At 36.9% G+C, this 21,024-nt stretch overlaps 1 protein-coding gene across 4 annotated transcripts in view; it reads left to right on the top strand.

The window, feature by feature from the left end:
• Nucleotides 1-21,024, top strand: part of SYNJ2BP (synaptojanin 2 binding protein) — a 50,018-nt gene that overhangs the window by 13,100 nt on the left and 15,894 nt on the right. For all 4 annotated transcript variants that reach the window (XR_009500957.1, XR_009500958.1, XR_009500956.1 and 1 more), the window contains exons 2-3: nt 10,156-10,292; nt 19,042-19,137. Coding sequence is in view for 1 of the 4 variants with exons in the window: in XM_059914527.1 (XP_059770510.1) it covers nt 10,156-10,292; nt 19,042-19,137 (233 nt within the window). In the remaining 3 variants the exon portion in view is untranslated. The remainder of the gene's footprint in view (nt 1-10,155; nt 10,293-19,041; nt 19,138-21,024) is intronic.

Here is a 21,024-nt window from a genome sequence, read left to right as displayed (position 1 = left end):
TGAGGACAATGTTTGTGTCCCTCCAAAATTCACATGTTGAAGCCCTAATCTCTAATGTGACTGCATTTGGAGGCAGGGCCTTTACTGAAGTAATTAAGGTTAAATGAAGTTATGATGATGGGGCCCCGATCCTATAGAATTAGTGTCCTTATAGAAAGAGACCCAGAGAGCTCACTCTCTCTTTGTGTATAACAAAGCAGTCATAGGACCAGAGAGCAAGATGGTGGCCACCTACAAGTTAAGAGAAGAGACCTTAGAATGAAATCTGTCTTGCTGGTACTTTGATCTTGGACTTCCTTAGCCTCCAGAACAGAATTTCTGTTAAGTCACTCGGTCTGTGGTATTTTGTTATGTCAGCCCGAGAAGACTAATATAGTTATTTTTGTTGATTTCTAATTCATTTCTGTCTTGAAATTTATTGAGACTTACTTTCTCGACCTACCATTAATCCTTGTGAACATTCCCTTTGCACTACAAAAGAATGTTTATTTTATAGTTGCTGAGTATGTTGTTCTGTAAATGTAAATTAGGTCAAGTTCATTCTTAGTGTTGTTCAAGTGTTCTATATTTTTGCTGACTTTTCTGTTTACTTGTTCTATCAATTACTGAGGGGGAAATGTTGAAATCTACAATAGTCCTTTTTGACTTGCCTTTTTCTCATTTCAGTTTTTGTTTCATTGATACTCAAATTCTGTTATTGGATACATTCATATCTAGTGTTTTGTCTTCTTATGAATTGACTCCTTTTTTATTAGGAAATGCCCCTTTTTATCCCTTGTAATACTCCTTTTTGCAAAGTTTACTTTTTATTAATACGGTTAGTCCAGCTGCTTAGTATATCTATGTTCATTCTTTTAATTTTAAGTTGCATTTACCCATGTATTTATGATTTCTGGTGATATTCATTCCTTCATAGAGATCAAAGTTTCCATTCAGTATTTTGTTTTTGCCTGAAGAATTTCCTTTAATATTTATCATAATGTAAATCTGCTTAAGACACATTCTGTCAGCTTTTGTTTTGCTGACAAAGTGTTTATTTTGCCTTACTTTTTGAAGGCTGTATTCACTGGACATAGAATTATAAGTTAACTTGTATTTTTCTTTTAGCATTTTAAAGATGATGCTTCATTGACTTATGGCTTGCATAGTTTCTGAGGAGAAGTCTATTGTCATTCTTAGCTTTACTCCTTTGTACTTAAGGTGTCCTTTTTCCCTGTGAACTACTTTTAAGATTTTCTCTTTATACATGGTTTTGAGCAATGTGATTATGATATGTCTTACTGTTTTTTTCTTTTGTATTTATCCTGGTTGGGGCTTGTTGAGCTTCTTCGATCTGTTTATATTTTCATCAAATTTGAGCCAATTGTTTTCTTCAGACATTTTTTTCTATCTCCCTTTTTTCCTCTCCTTCTGGAACTCTAGTTACATATATATTAAACCATGTCCTGTTATCCCACATGTTACTGTGGTTTCCCTATTATGTCTTCTCACTTATCTTTTATTCTGTGGTATCAAATCTGTTGTTACTCACATCTAGTGTATTTTTCCTTTCAGATATTCTAGTTTTCAAACCTATAAGTTTCATTTTCCTAAAAAAATCTTCCATTTTCATCAGTAGAACAGGATAGAGAGCCCAGAAATAAACCCATGCATATATGGTCAATTAATTTATGACAAAGGAGCTAAGCGTATACAGTGCAGGAAGGATAGTATCTTCAATAAAAAATGTTGGAAAAACTGGACAGCCACATGCAAAAGAATGCAACTGGCCTACTGTCTTACACCATGCACAAAAATCAGCTCAAAATGAAGTCGACTTCAAGACTGGCGGAAAAACTTCCATTTTCTCATTATGTTTGACTTCCTTTAATTATTTCCACATAGTTACAATAGCCTTTTAAACATCCTTGTCTGCTAGTGTCATCCTCTATTATTTCTGGTTGTTTCTATTGACCAGTTATTTTCTTGATTCTAGGTCATGTTTTCTTGCTTCTTAGCATGTTAAAAATTTTTAATTAGATTCTGGATGTTGTGATTGTTACATTGTTCAGTGTCTGCGGTTTGTTTTCTTACATTAACATCTTTAATATTACATTGTTGAATTTGTTTTGGTAGGCAGTTAAGTAACTTGCAGGTCAGTTTCACCTCTTTAGACCTGTTTGTAAGCTTTTCTAGGGTGAGTCGAAAGTAGCATTCACTTCAGCAATACTTAAGCCCTCCAAATGTTCTAAGTGGGTCTCCACTGAATTTCCTAGTGAATCACTGAGGATTTCGATTCTGGTTGGTCAAAATTTGAAAGTCTCCCTGCCTTGCGTGAACTCTGAGAATTGTTCAGCCTATAACTTACTAGTTTTTATTTGTCTAGCCTTGTGGAGTTCCACTCAATGTATACATGGCCTCTTGGAAAGACTCATGCAAATACCTGGAGCTCTTTTTTTTTTTTTTTTTTTTTTTTTTTTGTCTAACTTCCTCCTTTCCAGAACTTTGCCCTGCAACTTCCAGCAACCTCACCCTCCCCAAACTCTCATCCCCATTTCCTCCAACCAGTGAAGCTGCTAGATTCTATTTGGGTCTTACTCCCTGTGGTGGTGATTTAGAAATTGTCTCCACGCAGAAAGCTATGGTGATCATAGAGCTACATGGTTTTAATTCAGCAGCCTATTAAGAGGATTATATACCATGACAAAGTGCAGTTTATTCCAAGAGTGCAAAGATGGTTCAATATAAGAAAACTGGTTGATGTGATACAACATATTAATAGAATGAAGGAAAAAAAGCCCACATGATCATCTCAATATACAGAAAAAGGATTTGAGAAAATTCAACACCTTTCCACGTTAAAAACACTCAATAAACTGGGAATAGAAGGAACTTCCTCAACATGATAAAGGTCATATATGAAGAATCCATATATGGGTACGTCATAGTCAATGATGTAAGATTGAAAGCTTTTCTTCTAAGATCAGGAACAAGACAAGTATGCTTGCTTTCACCACTTCTATTCAACATAGTGTTGGAAATTCTATCCAGAACAGTTAGGCAAGAAAAAGAAATCAAAGGCATACAAATTGGAAAGGAAGAAGTAAATGGTCTCTGTTCACAAATGATACAATCTTATATGTAGAAAACTCTAAAGGTTCCACCAAAAAAACTTAGAATTAATAATAAACTTAGCAAAGTTGCAAGATACAAAATCAACACATAAAATTAGTTGAGTTTCTATACATGAGCAATCTGAAAAGGATGTTAAGTAAACATTTCCATTTACAATAGCATCAAAAATAATAAAATACTCATAAATAAATGTAACCAAGGAGACAAAAACTTGTACATTGAAAACTACAAAATTTGGCTGAAAGAAATTAAAGGCATGAATAAGTGGAAATACATTCCACGTTCATGGATTAGAAGAGTTAATATTGTCAAGGTGACAGTACTATCCAAAGCGATCTGCAGACTCAGTGCAATCTTTATCAAAATCTCATCTGCCTTTTTGCAGAAATAGAAAACCCCATCCTAAAACTCATATGAAATCTCAAAGGACTCCCTAATAGCCAGAGTAATCTTGAAAACGAACAACAAAGTTGAGGGACTCACAACATCCTGATTTCAAAACTTGTACAAAACTGCAGTATTCAAAACAGTGTGGTACTGACATAAGGACAGATATATAGAGCTGTGGAACAGAATAGAGAGCCCAGAAATAAGCCCTCTCGTATATGGCCAAATGATTTTTGAAAGGGTACCAAGACCATTCAGTGAGGGGAAAGACAGTCTTTTCAACAAATGATGTTGGGAAAACTGGATATCCACATGGAAAAAAATGAATTTGGATCCTTGCCCTACATCATATACAAAAATTAACTAAAAATACATCAAACACCTGAATATGAGAGCTAAGATTAAAACTCTTAGAAGAAAAGATAGGGAAATTTTTTCAAGACATTGGATTCAGTGATGATTTTTTCGATATGACACCAAATGCACAGGCACAAAAGAAAAAAGAGTAATTGGGTTTTACCAAAATTAATAATTTTATGACTCAAAAGACATTATAAAGAGAGTGAAAGATAACCCACAGAATGGGAGAAGATATTTGCAAACCATATATCTGATAATGGATTAACACCCAGAATATATAAAGAACTCTTACAACTCAACAACAACAACAACAAAACAACCAGATTCAAAAATAAGCAAAGAACTTGAAGAGACATTTCTTCAAAAATATATAAATGGGCAATAAGCTTATGTAAAGATGTTCAACATCACTAGCCTTCGGGAAATCCAAATCAAAACCACAGTGAGATACCGCTTCACATTCATCAGAATGACTACTATCCCAAAACCCCCCAAAAATGAAGATGACAAACACTGATGAGGATGTGGAGAAATTGGAACCTTGGGCAATGCTTTTTGGAATTTAAATTTCTACAACTGCTGTAGAAAATAGTTGGGCAGTTCCTCCAATTGTTAAACATAGAATTACCATGTGATCCAGCAATTCAATTCCAGATATATACCAAAAAGAATTGAAAACAGGAACTCAAACAGACACTTGTACACCAGTGTTCATAGCAGCATTATTCATAATAGCAAAAATGTTGAAACAACCAAATGTCCATTGACAGTTGACTAAACAAAATGTAGTATGTACATGCAATGGAATATTATTCAGCCTTTAAAAGGAATGAAATTCTGATACCTGTTACAACATGGATGAACCTGGAAGACATTATGCTAAGTGAAATAAGCAAGACACAAAGAATAAATATTTTATAATTCCACTTATATGAGGTATATAGAATAGGCAAACTCGTAGCAACAGAAAGTACAATAGAGGTTACCAGGGGCTGGGGGAGGGAGGAGTGAGGAGTTATTGTTTAATGTATATAGAATTTCTGTTTGGTATGATGAAAAAGTTCTGGATATGGATAGTGGTGATGGTTGCACAACATTGTGAATGTACTTAATGCCACTGAATCATACACTTTAAAATGGTTAAAGTGTTAAATATTATGTTGCATATATTTTACCTCTAAACAAACAGTAAGTTGTTTGTCCAGTGGTGCTTGATTTTGTGTTACATATATTTTACCACAAAAAGATTAGATGAATAGTGGGTTGTGTGACCAATAGAGCTTGACTGGTGTCTAGGGAAAATTAGTGAGATTATCTTGGGATAGAAAAACCCTGCAGGTAGATAGGGGGAAAGTAGAGAGTTTGTCAATCTAGTGTTCTTAACTCAACAGTGGCTATCATCATTGGGGTTAATGGACTGTTTTATTTCATTTTAATGAATTATTTTTTCCAGAATAACAGATTGTGAAACACTGCTCTTTTACTTATAACCTTTAGATTTTAAAGAGAAGAATCTGAAGGAAATGAAGGATTTTTCCTTCTCTATCATGATAGTAAGCAATAGGGACCCTGACTAAGGTGACAGAACTCCAGAATGACCAATTCTTCCTCTGGAATATATTATTCCTGAGGACTGTTCTACAACCATTATCCCAGCATTGCTTATTCAAGCCAGCCCCAAAACAAGTTGACTTTGCAGACTTTTTTTCTAAAGCAGTTGTTCATATTTTCTACAAAGATACAGTACAGCAAAATGGTTTGAAACTTACACTTAGCAATCAAACATCCTAACTTAGTGTCTGGGCTTTGCAAAGAGTTAACTGTGTGACCTTTTATAAAGTTACTTAATCTCTTCCTGCTTGACTTTTTAAATTCACCTGTAAAATGTGAGTGATAAACACTTCATGTGTTTGTTGAGAAGACTAAATGAGATAATGTACATAGAGTACATAGCATAGTACCTGGTACGTATTAAACGCTTAATAAATATTAGTTGTTGCTGCTGCTGTTGCTGCTCTTATTTGTAAACAAGCTCAAGATCCAGACCTGGAGACAGAAGGAGTCCACAAGACGGCATGTCTTGTTTAATTTTACAGGGCTCTTATACTAGGCACATTTTCTTTCTCTCCCAGTCCTATGATGGTGTCATTCTTATGCCATCTGTACTTTTTTGTGTTTAGACTTCTCTTCCAAATTAGAGGCCAAGCAATCCATTTTAATCTTGCCACATTTTAAAAATTTATTGGCACATTATAACCAGGGTTCACTATGGAGTACGTTTTCATTCACTCACTTTTTAAAAAAGTCTATTGAGTCCCCGTCTTTTTCTTTCTCCCGCTCCCTTCAACCCCTTTTGGATAGAAGATGCCAAGAACTGAATTAATTATACTCTTCAGCTCCATAATACATTGTCCTCATCAGTACGTGCAAGGTCCCTCTTTGGTTTTATTTTTACCTTTCATCCCTAAACCTCACCCTGTATCCTTCCCTCACAGATAATGTGTCTTTACATGTCCTTAAATATGCATTCATTTTTGTAAATAGGTAATACTGTTCTGCATGAATGTGTTTTTAAAAAGATTTTATACTATTAATATCAACATTACATTTTAAAACTCTGTTACTCTGTGTATGATTATTCAGTGCTTCTAAATTTTAATTATCTCTCAGTTACCTGTTCCCCAAAGCAGCGCTCCCCCACCTTTTTGGCACCAGGGACCGGTTTCGTGGAAGGCAATTTTTCCACAGATGGTGGGGGGGGGGGGAGGGGGGATGGTTCAGGTGGTAATGCAAGTGATGGGGAGCGGCAGATGAAGCTTTGCTCGCTTGCCCGCCGCTCACCTCCTGCTGTGCGGTCCATTTCCTAACGGACCATGGACAACTACCAGTCCACGGCCTGGGGGTTGGGGACCCCTGTCCCAAAGGATGAACACCTAAATTACCATCAGTTCCTCAGTACCACAAAACATGAGGCAATTAACATATTCTTACATTACCCTTGATAGGGTTATCACATTGGTCCAAACTGAGATGCTTTTGACATTGAAGGGGACTGTTTTAGTTACAGAGACAACAGGTGTATACCAAGACTCCCAGACAAATCAAGATATGTGATCCACCCTACTTATAGAAGATTTTCCTAAGACGTAGCCAATAATCAGCAGTTATATACTGGGATAGCCCTTCCCCTTCTGGTTGTTTCTAGCTGTCATCTGGTGGGTGCATGTGCTGGCCTGGTTACTGCATATTTTAAATACCGCCATTGCTAGAAACTACTCATGAGGGAGATGTGTGGGTCACAGGTAAGAGACATCCTTAATTTCAATAAGTTTGAGTTCCAATCCATTCTTGTCTTATTAATAGATGGGTGGACTTTTTAATCTCTCTGTCTTCCTATATTTCAAGACTTTTCACATTTGTACTTTATATTTATTCATCCTTTCTCCATCAGACTATCTAGTTTGGGGTTGTCGCAGGCACTACTAGTTTATTGACAACTACTCTTAGTGCAGCTACTCCATATAGCAACCACTACGTAGTTTATAAAGGATTTTTTTCAGATTTTATGTTATTGGATGCTAACAACTACCTTTTGAGGTAGAGAGGACAGAATTTATCATCCTTATGTTACAGAAGAAGAAGCTGAGGATCAGAGATACACTGACTTGTTTTAGTCCGCATACCAGGTGAGTTATGGAGTTGAATTTGTGGCTAGGTCTTCTGACTTTAATTTACTTCTGCAAAATCTAAAAGGGACAGGAAAAAGGATAAATTTCTATTTGTTGTTGAAGCAGGGACTGTCCAGTTTAGCTTTATGTTTTCCTCAGAATATAATGCAGTGCCTGACACACAGTAAATGATCAATAATTTTTAATGAATAAGTGGACTGAGGATTACGTAGGTATCCATGGGGCCCAGGTTTAAACTGGTAGTATTGCTACTCATTTCTTGGGCGACTCCTGTTTATTACAGCGATGCTTCAAATTATAGATAAGTTCAGTTTGTAAATGTTGTAACCGTAGAAAGGGACTTCATGTCAGTCCAGAAGTTCTCATATTAATTGGTGTGGTTCATTTACAATTGAAGTAGCAATAAACATGATTATAAACATGCCTATATAATGTGATGGGGGGAGTAGACTACACTTGTTTGTTTATAGAAAATTTTGGTAAGATTTTTTTCCACTCTCCTTTTTTTTTTTTAATTAATTTTTATTGGCGTATAGTTGCTTTACAATGTTGTGTTAGTTTCTACTGTACAGCAAAATGAATCAGCTATACATATACACATATCCCCTCTGTTTTGGATTTCCTTCCAATTTAGGTCACCATCCACTCTCCTTTTTTTAATCACTGTTCTGTAGCTTTAAATAACCAGTAGCAGAGTCCCTTTTCTTCCTAATTACTATATTGCATTCAGCTGCTTAACACATACTTCCTGTTCCCAGGATTCCCAGAGGCAGCTCTAGTGTTTGGTGAGGATGTTGGATTTCATTGAAAGATTTTCTCCAGATAGTTTTTTCCAGTAGTGAGAGAGGCTGGTTGGCCTCAACCACCTTGCTCAAACCTGTCACAGTCTTAAAGTTATTTCAAAGTCTTTTATAATCAAGGTCCACCTACCTTTCCATCTGATCTAAATTAACTACCTCCCATCCCCTTTCCAATACCTCCCACCCACTATGATTCAAATTAAGAGTTTTCTGAGGGAAACCATTTAGTAACATAAAATTTTCATACCCTACCCTTTAAAGAAGTTGAAATAGTCATCTTCCAGTGGAAGTTCTTTCTATTATGCATTCTTCTTTTCATTCTCTAGCTATAGGTACACTGTATACGAGGTATGATATTTCAATTAGACATTTCCTGCTGCTTCCTTCTTTGGTCATGTGTTTCCTTAAATCATAGATCGATTCGCTAGTGCTTATGTTAATACTGTGAGGTCCACTTATAAGCTTTCCTCTCACCTTTTTAAGTATCTGTTTTCTGTTGAAACCAGTAGAAGGCTACTGATTATGGCTATTTTTTCCAATTGTGCCACCAGATATTTGTTTTTCAATTGTTTCCTAACAATCTCCTTTCTCTTTGCGCTGTGGCTTTGAATTCTACAGTACCTGACGTAAAGAAAGCCCTAGGGAAGTTCCCTTTTCTTTCATTTCTTTTTATTGCATAGCTAAAATCCCTTTATAAATGGTTTTGTAAAATGAAGTCCTTCCCACAACTTAGTGTTTGGTCCATGGAAAAATTACCTTGGTAGTCAATTTTCGTTCTTTTTTTAATTCAATTTTATTTTATTGTGGTAAGAACACTTAAATGAGATCTACTCTCAACAGATTCTTACGTGTCTATTAAGGCTGTTGTTATCTATAAGGCACAATGATGTACATCAGATTTCCATAACTTCCATCTTGCATAACTGAAATTTTATCCTTGTTTAAAATAATCACACATTGAAGTGAAGAATAGAATGGTAATTGTCGGGGGCTAGGAAAAGGGGGAAATTGGTAGTTGCTAATCAATAGGTTATCAGTTATCTATAGTGAATAAAACTTGGCAATCACTGTACCCAAGGATGTGGTTATTTGTACTTGAGGTATAAAAGGAAAGAAGAGTGAATTTGGTGATTTAGTCCTGTCATGAAGCATAAGTTACCTTTTTAGTTCCCAGGTTTTCTGCCAACGCCTACAGTACTGCCCCCTCAATTCAAACTAGAAAAAAAAAAAATGAACTCCCAATGTCATTTCTTCCAAAGCACCACCATCCACAAACTCTCCTGAAGTTAGGAGAAGTATTGAGGGGATGGTTTGTTTAAGAGTCTCTCTCCCACTAAATAAGGAACAGTTCATTTGCTGATTAGTTAAAAGCATAGCTTCTTCTAAGCAGGAAAGTCAAGATTTGGGTCCTCTGAATGCCACCAACAGAATCAAAATCAAATGTGAGCAGAAGCACATCTTAAAAGAATCACCATTATTTTTTCACTGAGCTCAGTATAGATCTTTCTTTTTGTATTCACCTAACCATGTTGATCATTGTGTTTGTATTTTTAGTCCTGCCTGGTCTGAGTGGGCAACTCGCGGTACTCTTGACCTCTGTTGGTGATACTAATCATTGACCTTGCCCATGACTAGCCACCAACTACATCACAGTCTTAACTTCCCCACCTCCTACCCCCCCCCCCCACTCCCCGACCCCCACCCTTGCCACAAGGCCTTTCCTTTCTCCTTCTCCTCATCTTCTCTAATCCCTTACCTTCTTCTTCACCCCTATCTCCTTTACAACTCCTCCATGATTTTCTTAGGGCTGGGCTTCAACATCGTCGGTGGCACAGATCAGCAGTATGTCTCCAATGACAGTGGCATCTTCGTCAGCAGCATCAAAGAGAACGGGGCTGCAGCCCTGGATGGGCGGCTCCAGGAGGGTGATAAGATCCTCTCGGTGAGAACTGGCTTCCGCCTCCTTCACTGTCCCTGGCTCTCTAGACCCTAGTTCCTACCCCCAACTCCTTCCTTGGGAAGATTCCTGCCTGCCCTTTTGGATCAGGAAATACAGTAAGGAAAACTTGAGAATGGGTTGTTAAGATTAAAGTATAGTATGTAGTTAGAAACTATGCAGTTTAATATTTTGACAGATAACTGCATTCTCTCCAGAACACTGGGAACTAGGCTCCATGGTGAAGAGGGACTTGAAAAATACAGGGGTTAAGAAGAGAGCCATATTACTCAAAAGGCTTTGGTTAAAGGTAAATTATTGAAAAATGAGAATGGTTAGAAAGTTTTGAGCACTCTATGCCAAGCAATATGCTGAGAACTTTAAACTTATTTAATATTGTAGCAACCCTATGAAGTGGTACGATTGTTATGCCTATTTTGCAGCTAAGGAAGCTGAGGCTTGGTGAGGTCAAACAGCTTGCTCAAGGTCATTCAACTAGTGTATGACAGAGGACTTGGTCTGTGAATTTGGAACCTCTACTCTTAACCCATGTACTATATTGCCTCCTAAAAGATAAGTGAGGAGCTAGGGTTCGTTATCCTAAACAGAAAGTTACATGGTTATTTAATAATAGAGTTTATGTATGGTTCTGTATAAAAATTGAAATTAGTCTTTTCTATTAAGGGTAGAATTAGGGAACAAAAAGACATAAACCTCAATGTGAGAGAATTTATTAGACACAAGCCAAGATAAGGAGCCTTTCTTATGTGAGCCATCACCTCAGAGAGAAAATAAATTATTTGAAGGCCACTCAAGTTTTTTAAAAAGGTATGGTAGGAGATACATGTCAATGAAAAGAAAAGTAGATATCTAAAAAACTGAGCTCATTTGTCTTTAAAATTTTTAGCAAAGAGGACTTGACTTTATCAAAATAAAAGAATTATTACAAAGATCTCTACAAGATATAAAATACTACAAATATATGTACGACATTGATTCAAGATTATGTTCTAGCCAATTAAGGAAAAAGTATGTGAAAGAAGAGAGGAAGAAGTGCCAGGCAAAGAAAAGGCAATAATATAAGACTGATAACGGAGAGAAAAAAAGATGACAGAGAAAGAGAAAAAGATGGAGCTTATGCAAGAGGAAAAGGCCAGCATATTCTCTATTCTATCTAGGGCTATATTCCCTGACTCCAGTTTCCCTGCCAAGAGTTTGCTCCAAAATTCAAATTCTAGATCCTATTTCTTAAGAAATATCGCTTCACCATCCTATTCCCACTGTATCCTTAAGTGAACTTGTTAGGTATTAACCATTAAATGGTTCTGTCTATTCTTGAGCTCACTTTATCTCTTTGATGTACTTAAGTACTCATTTATAATTGGCTTTGGAGTCTCTGTAAAATGCTGCTAAATTATTTATTAGCCTATATTCTCATTTATTCTTTATGGGATTCCCTAGTTTCCTCACATGGTTATTTTTCCATGTTGTAAAATTTGCTCCAACTCTTTCTTTTAACTGTTGCCAGATAATCGGACTAAGAATATGTCCTTTCCTTAGTACATATCCATTTTGGGTAACAGAAGTATCATTAAGTGGTCTAGATTTCAGGTGAGTTATTATTGACTATTAATTTAATCTTTCCATTTCTCCCTAAATAATGCCCATGTTTTATCTTAATTTCAAGTTCTAAAATTAAATAACTGCATGATATATCATGCAGTTTCTCCTTTCTCATCAAAAGTGAAATTTAATTTTTTGTGATCACTGTGGATGAATGTAAATGATTTTTAAGACCCTGTTGTATCTGACAACCATGAAGCAAAAACAGATATTACCTAGAAGAAAAGATCTGAAGTTGAGATGAGGGTTGGAGAGTCCTTACCCAAAGTTCATTTGTGTGTGTGTGTGATGGTGAGAATGCTTTAATATTTATATAGGTTATCAGAGAACCCGGGGAAATTATATTTTTGTAAAAAAATAAATTAAGCTATCTAGGTTTCTTATTTCTCCTGTGTGTCTACCTAAATGAAGGGAGGTAGATAGTCAAGAATAGTCAATTCTCAGTGAACTCTACATGTTTAATGAAACTTATAACTTCAGGGTGATGTAGCTGATTATTATAGGATACAGATTAATGTTCCATTTTGACCAAACCTATTCTATAACAGAATGGCATGGATTGGGCCATTAGTCAGCTGCATTTCATATTCTCTTCAAACACAATTCTTACTTTGGTGAATAAAAGAGTTGAGTAGTCATTAACATGTATTAACTATTGTATTTTATGGCCTGCAGAGCACTGTGCCAGGTGCCATGGAAAATTAAAAGAAAATGAAAGACCAGTCTGTGCTCTTAGATCAATGGGGAAGACCCACCAGAAACCCTCATCCAATCAGCTACAGAGACATTGAAATATACAGAATCCTTTAGACAAAGTACCTTTAAGGAAGAGTCTTTGTCTTCTCATCTCTATCCGCAGCATGTAGGCCTGTAGCTGGCACAGAGTAAGCATCTAGTAAATTATTTGCTCTGTGAATGAATTATAACTTTTTTGGTTTGGCTTGATTAATTGGAACTAGATAATCTATTTTTTTTCTTCCTTCAACTTTAATGAAAAAAAGAGGACCCCTCCCCCCAAATTGTAATTCGCTTCAAGATTTTGGGGGAAAATGAAAATATCCAGAGTATAATCTGAGGTCAGTGCTTATTAAATTGAGCCCATTCTTTCTCTATATTTTATACATCTGTATTTGTATTATCCTATAGTTAGTGCTCCAGTAACTCTTACATTATCCTAAGATAATGTTAGATTATCCTAAGGCAATCCAAAATTATTAATCATCCAAGAAAACATATTTTAACTTAGTTTACTCCTTTCCTAAGGCAAGAAATAGGAAACTCATAGATTGATAACAACCACAGTTAAAGCAAAAAATTGTATGACTCCCCATTGGTTAACTAGAATACCACAATCCCAACACGCTGAACATTCAGTTAGCAAAATTTTCTAGCATGTTGCAAATCTGTCACATCTCAAGTTTAATATAACTTATAATACCATGAGTTAAGGAAACTGAAGTAGCAAGTTTAGCAGTATTCTAAAATTTCTCAGTTGAATAGCTCTTGGTAGTAAAAGTGAGGTCCAAGGAATCTGGCCGTCGCCTGGGAGCTGATTACAAATGCAGAGTCTCAGGAAGCTCCTCAGACCCAGACCCACTCAGATAAAAATCTGCATTATAACAGATCCTTGGGTAAGCCCATGAATAAAGTTTGAGAAGCACTGCTGTAGGCAAATGTCTTTCAAACATTTTGAATTATGACCCATAATAGGAAATACTCACATGCACACACACATAACAAGCAAAGTTTAACAAAATAATACCTATTTCTTCTATATATGATGCATTCTAGTTTGTTGTGTTTTCTTCTAATTTCACTTACTTAAAATTAAATACTGGTCTTGACCCACTGGATTGACTTCACTATCTTTTGGAATGGGTCAACAGACGTATATTTGAAAAATCACTACCCAGTAAATGGAAAATCACTGATGGAATCTGTGGGTGCATAGACTATGTATTAAGTAGGGTAAGTAGGCAGGGTGTGGAGAAGATTTTCAGGCAGTTAGGTTAAAGCTAACTCAAACTTCACCAGATTGCTAGGATGGGACCTAATAATTTGCACTTTTAACAAGTTCCCAAGTTAATGCTGCTGGTCCTGGGACCATACTTTGAGAACCTCTGGTCTATATTAGTAAGGATGGTGATAAAGAGAAAGTGGATTCCACATATATTTAGGGATAAAAATCTACAGAACTTGGAGGTTAGTCAGTATGAGCTGGAATCTGTAAAAACAGAGGAGGTAAATATTGGAAAGCAAATTTGGCTTTGGAGTAGAGAGATACATTGTCAATTGAGAAAGAAATCATCATTTGTTTTATGGAGCTGGTTTACCTCCAGCATACTTGGGCAAAGGATGAGAAATGGTTCTTTAAAAAAGAAATTCCCTTTGCATTTCTAAAAGCCCTCTTTTTTTTTTTTTTTTTTTTAAAGCAATTAGAGTAACTGACCTCATATATTAGGATACCTTTAGAATTAACTAGGAGGGTTGAAAGGTATAATTGGCCTGTGCTCTTTTGCCTGATGTCACCCAGTGTCTTTCTTCCCTGCTGGCAAAAGGTAACTCACGTGAGGACCAAGATTACACACTGAGTCATTGGCAACTAGAGCTGCTATTAGAGTCTAGGCCTTTCAGCTTTGTGTAATATCAATAAATGTCACCCAGGCTTTGTGTAGTTATGGCTTTTGCAGAGTATACTCTGCAGCCAAACCTCAGGAAATCGTGTGGCATTTATTATACTCAAATGTTGTTCAGAGGAGTATTCAGGTACTATAGGGGTTATAGTGATGAGTAGAGATCCAGCCTAAGTTATTTACAGTCCAATGTAAAGTGTTATAAGACAGCGTTCAGTTTGAGCTTTAAGATAGTTACATAGTATGGAGATTGAGGAAGTAAATCATTCACATCTAGTGCAGTTATCTAGAAAGGCCTTGTCAATGAAGTGGCACTTAACTAAATTGCTTTTTTAATGTGAATGCCACTTCAATATATAAAAATGAATAAAAATATTAACATATAAACACCGTGTGTTTTCATACAACTCTAAAATTTTTTAAACGTATAGTATAACACATAAAACTGAAACTCCAAAACCAATAAAAATTTAATTTACAACATTAATGTGATGGATAGCGATAGGCTGCAGAAATAAAATTCTTGCTTACAATGTAAATTTCTAAAGTTTAGTGTTGTTAGTGAAGGTTTGGGGGCTGGGCTGCTTGAGTTTGAATCCTAGCTTTGCTACCTCCATTCTGTATGCCCATGGACAGGTTGCATAGCCTCTCTAGTTTTATTACTTATAAAATGAGGTTCCTAACTTATAGGACTATTGTGAAGATTAAATAAGTTAGTACATGTAAAATGGATAGACAGCTCCAGACATGATAATAAATATACAGTGATTCCCGGCTATTAAAACTGACTGCTACAGCAAAGATTATTTTGAGCTCAGTATTCCTGTCATTGAATGTCATGTAGTGACTCAGTTTTCCCACTTGCATTCATATCATTATGAAACTTGGCTCCGATATGGAGCTATGACATCTTTGGCATTTGTTGACAAGACTGCATCACTAACTTATTTGTCTGCCTCTGAGAGAAAATACCTATTTCTTTACAATGAGAAATGCAGTTACCCTATGGGCAAGTTTAGTTAAGTGAGTATTCCCACTACCATCAGCAATCTCATACCTATTCTCTCTCTACCAGGAATTAACTAGAAAACTGAGTCTGAGAATTCACTGTGATGGTTCTAGAAATTCTGAAGTTCTTTCCCTTTGACAAATCTACCCTCCAAAAAACCAAGACATAATCAGAAGGTGGCTTGGTAGCATGAAATCACAGTCTATCAACTAGAAAACCCTGTATTCATTTCTACACTATAGGTAGCATGACTGATCATATTTAAGATCAGTCTTGGGAGATAAATAGAATTTTTTAAAAGGGAAAGGTATTCAGATGATGGGTATAGCTTGAGCACAGGTATGAAGATAAGAATATATGTTTTATGTCCCAGGATCAGTGAGTTGTGTGATTTAGCTAAAGCATAGGATGTATGAAAGGGTAATGAAAGATTACACTGGAAAGGTAGGTTTCCAGTCCTTCATTTCCTGGAGGACTTTGCATACCAGAATGAGAAATCAGGCATGCACTCTTTCCTCCCCTGCTCCCAGTTTTGTTTTTGTTTTTGAGCAATAAAGTGGCATGAACAGAATTATACTTTAGGAAGATTGATCTGGAGACGTAATGTTTGAATAGGTTAGAATGAGGGCGGACACAGAGGAAAGTAAATTAGAGAGAAGGCGATCCCAGTAGTTCAACTAAGAGTATTCATAACCTATAAAGAGAGAGGCAATAGAAAGAAAATAACATATGAGTAATGTTATTATGTTAGACTACAGGAGTTGGCAATATATTGTATGTAAAGATTGACAGAGTAGAGAGAGTTTTTAAATATTACCAAAATTTTAGTCTGAAGGAATGGTAGTGTCAATAAGAAAGAAGTCAGGATAGTTTTGGTTTTGTGGGAAATAAAAAAGAGGCTTTGGATATGTTGAGTTGGGGTCTTAACAGAATATGCCCCAGCTGGCAGAATAGGTACCCAGCAGGAAACCGGCAAATCCAGAAGTAGAAGTAGGGATGAAAATGTGGGAGTTGTCTAGCAGATTATAGTTGAAATTGTGAAAATTCACCATGGGAGAGAAGAGGACAAAAGACTACTGATACTGAGGAATATTTACTTACCTTAAGAAGGAAGGGGAAAAAAAAAAAAAAAAAGAAGGAAGGAAGGGGTACAGAATAGTGCAAGAACTAAGGGATCCAAGTGTTCATAAGCTAAGACAGGAGAGAACTGCAGAAGGGAGGAGGTGGTCTGAACCCTGAAAAAGGGCTATAGGATTTGGTGGTTGGAAGTTACTGCTGACCTGCAGGGGCAGCATGTTCTTCCCTGCCACAACCCCCCCCCCCCACCTCATATACTGAGAGCACAAGGAAATAGAGGGAGCGGATGGTGAGGAAGTGGAGACAGTGCATGAAACAGTTCTTTCAGAAAGATTGGCAAAGAAAGAAGATGGGAAGAGGATGATGGTGGGTTCCAAGAAATACTTGTGTGTGTGTGTTTTAATAGATGAGGGTAACTTTAGTTGAGAAGGAGCAGAGAACAATAATAATTAAGGAGTCAAGAGGGTAGGTGACTGCTTAAGTTCTGTAAGGAGGCTAGAAGGAATATGATCAAGAGCACTAGCAAATGGGTTAGCCTAGATAAAGGAACTCTAATTCAGAAATAAGGGGAAAGCAGCACTAAGAGATATCAAGGAACTGAGGGGAAAGGAAAGAAAATGGAGAGAAGTGTTTGTCAGAAGTTCTCAGTATTCTCAAGAAAGGTAAGGCAAAGGAATCTGCTGAGAAGAGAGATGTGATTGGAGTTGGAGTTGGACGGTAGGAAAGGTCTTGGAACAGCTACCACTGCATATTTATTAGGGAGTTCACCAGATGAGAAGGGTTGTAAGGATGCAGCAGGAGCCAGCTAGTATGCGTCTGTGGTAGAGAATGTGACTGTGTATCTTTCTCAAGGAATATTAAACGCACTGATGACAAGGAAAAGTAAATGCAGTGTGTTGCCCAGGACTGGAAAGATGGCAGAAGATCATGGGGATGAGGGATTCTAATAGTTTTCCAAGTGCTTTTTTGAAATAATAGGAACTCCTAGATGTGTAAAATGCTTTGATGAGGATAAAGAGGGAATTCACAGAGGTATAGGAAGTATGAAGAAAGTAGTAATTGTTTTTTTTTTAAGAGTTTGAGATATTGGAGCTGTAGCATGCCTAATGTTGAAGTTGAAGGCTTATGCCAATTGGTGATTAGAATGGAATAGAGCTGGAATTCTTCACTTTGGAAAGGTAGACAGTTTATAAGGCCAAAGTGTTGATAGATTAATTCAAAAGGATATTGGCAGGAAATAGAGTGGAGGGACAATTTTGAACCTCTTGGAGAAGGAAAACTGTGACAAGGAAGATGAGAAGGTTGAATAAGTCAGTGACTTGATCTTCAGCTGAGGAAAGAATAGCTGGTGAGTCAAGGTGGAGGAATAATAGTACAGAAGGAGCAGTAAAAGGCCAGGGCACTTTAGTCTTCCTTCCAGGACATAAAACCCGTAGCTCTAGCTTCTACACTTACCATGACTTTGGGTAAATTACGTAGCCTTGCTAAGCTTCAGTTTTTTCATCTGTGAAAACAAGGTAAAAATAGTGTCTACCTCATAGGATTATTGTGAGTACTCAATGAGATAATGTATGTAAAGCATATAGCACAGAACCTACCAAATATATTCGATGTTCTTGCTGCCGTTGCTGACATTGACATGTATAAAAGGTACGTAGATTTTGCATAAAGTAGGCTATGCTGTGTCACTGAGTGCAGCATAGAATAGATACCACTTGTGGCCAGTGTCACTCCTGACGCTGAGAAGTGTTAATACCAGAGTCCTTCACATCTCTCACCTTTAAGTAGTAGGACTCACCTTCACCGAAACATTTTAGAAGTTTGTATCATCACAGAAATACGGTTTTTGGTAAATTTGAGGAGGATAGGGATATCCATGGAATCAAGGGAAATTGTTCAAAAGAAAACAAGAACAATAGAAGGAGCTAGTAGATTTGTACCACATCAAACTAAATTGTGGAAGAGCTTCTCAGAGTTGTATTTCTAGAGCTGAAGCTGGCCATGCCAGGGATTAGACATGTAAAGGATAGAGTGGTAACCTGGGAGACCATGTTAGCTGTAGGGAAGCAGGTTGATGCTCGTGGAAGACATACAAGTACAGTAACAGAATGCCAAGTGTCAAAACAGGGCAGGCAGTAGGAGCTCAGAGAAAGGAGAGATTCCTTTTGTTGTTGTTGTTTTAAACTTAGGTGCTCTTCAGATGGCCCATGTAACCTCAGTTCTAGGAAAACATAGCTTCAAAAATGAAAAAAGTTACTCTGAGTTCTAAGGAACTTTACCCCTTCTTCTAGCCTTTGGAATTTGCTCTGTAGGAGTTTGTTTTTTAAATCTTTGGTCACATGAAAGTAAATCTTTGACTTATGAGAGTTCACATTCTATGTCTCTTACTACTTTTCCTTGCTGTTTTTGGCAGGTAAACGGCCAAGACCTAAAGAACCTGCTGCACCAGGATGCTGTAGACCTCTTTCGTAATGCAGGCTATGCTGTGTCCCTGAGAGTGCAGCACAGGGTAGGTGTCATTTGCTGCCACCAGGCTTTTGTAACGTTGTGAATAAATCATGTGGTGTAATTTTCAGTAGTGTGTTTGGCTTTTTTCCTTTCACTGTCATTCTTTTGAAGAACCTGTCTGGTACAGGCAGGGGTCTTCTGAGACTTCTGCTTATCATTAAAGGAAATTTATAACAGTATGTTTGCAACCCAGGTCCTAGCTTCAAGGTAATGTGCCCTAAAGATAAAGCTTGACAACCAAATTAAAATAAATGGGGAAAAATACAACCAGAATCAATTTTATTTCTTACTAGGGAAGGAAACATATGTCTGCCCTTGAACATTCTTATTTATGAAACTCTAAGTGCAACGATGGTGGGTTTTTTGATACCCACCATGTGCTTTTCCCTATCACCACAACGAACCCTTTTCTTATCAACTTGGGGATCCTCTTGACCAAAGCTCTAGTGCTCAAAGGGGAGCTCCAGGAAAAAGGAAATGGGATTCAGAATTCAGTCAAGTTAGCACCTATTCTACATCCATTCCTTAGTTCCTAGTGTTTTATAATTTGGATGATGAGAAGAGAAGCCTGAGTGGACATAATTCCTCCCATAGCACGAAGGACTTTGGAATGCATTTGCAACACAGTTTAATTGTACCTTTAAAGTTACTCCCTCTTGAACTGATGCTGTCTTTGCTTCATTAACTCCTGAGTGAGGCTTCAAAGGCTGAAGAGTTCAACAGGAGATAGTAAAAAATGTGGAGAGGGCAAGGCATGAAAGATATCTGAGAAAACAGCTGGGGTTGCAAGCAGAATCTCAGTGTGGTGGATTAGAAAACAGGTTGATAGGAGACATATTGGTATTCAGCTGCTTCTGCCTTGGCTCTTCTTTGTTTCGAAAGCATGGGAGAATGTATGCAATAGGTAAAGGCAAGCAAATATAGGCATACACTTTAGATAATGATTAGAGTTCTTTTTGAAGGCATGTGAGAAGTGATTTCCAAGGTTCATTTTTTAGGAAACATCCAAAATAACTCCAAACAAAACAGATTCTTCTGGCCAAGGAATTGGCCTAGCTCTAAAAACCATGTCTTTCTATTGAGCGTGTTCTCTCAGGACATCTCATCAGGAAATGAATGAAAGATGTAGAGGTGGGATAGAGGATAGAAAAGGTAGTTTGTTCAGTCTTGTCTTTCAGATTGAGGGGGTCAGAGTTTCATGGATTGTAATGAGGAGATTAAATCTAACTAAAGATGGCATCGCAGTTGCTGCCAGTTACCTATTAAAAGTTAATGTTAATCTAATTCGAAAAGATACATGTACCCCAATGTTCATAGCAGCACTATTTACAATAGCCAGGACATGGGAGCAACCTAAGTGTCCAGATGAATGGATAAAGAAGATGTGGGGTGTGTGGGGGGTGTGTGTGTGTGTGTTTTTGTGTGTGTAATGGAATATTAGCCATAAAAAAGAATGAAATATTGCCATCTACAGCAACGTGGATGGACTTAGAGATTATCATATTAAGTGAAGTAAGTCCAACAAAGAAAGACAAATACTGTATGATATCACTTATATGTGGAATCTTAAAAAGTGATACAAATGAACTTATTTATGAAACAGAAATAGACTCATAGACATAGAAAACAAACTTATGGTTACCAAAGGGGATAGTGGGGGCAGGGGGGGAGAGATAAATTAGGAGTTTAGGATTAGCATATACACACTACTATGTATAAAATAGATAAACAAGAACCTACTGTGTAGCGCAGGGAACTATATTCAATATTGTATAATAACTATAATGGAAAAGAATCTGAAAAAGAATATGTATATAAGTGAATCGCCTTGCTGTACACCTGGAACTAACACAACATTGTAAATTAACTATACTTCAATTTTAAAAAA

This window comes from Balaenoptera ricei, chromosome 2 (genome assembly GCF_028023285.1).
Source record: "Balaenoptera ricei isolate mBalRic1 chromosome 2, mBalRic1.hap2, whole genome shotgun sequence".
Taxonomy (NCBI): domain Eukaryota; kingdom Metazoa; phylum Chordata; class Mammalia; order Artiodactyla; family Balaenopteridae; genus Balaenoptera; species Balaenoptera ricei.
This window is presented reverse-complemented; position numbering and strand designations above follow the sequence as displayed.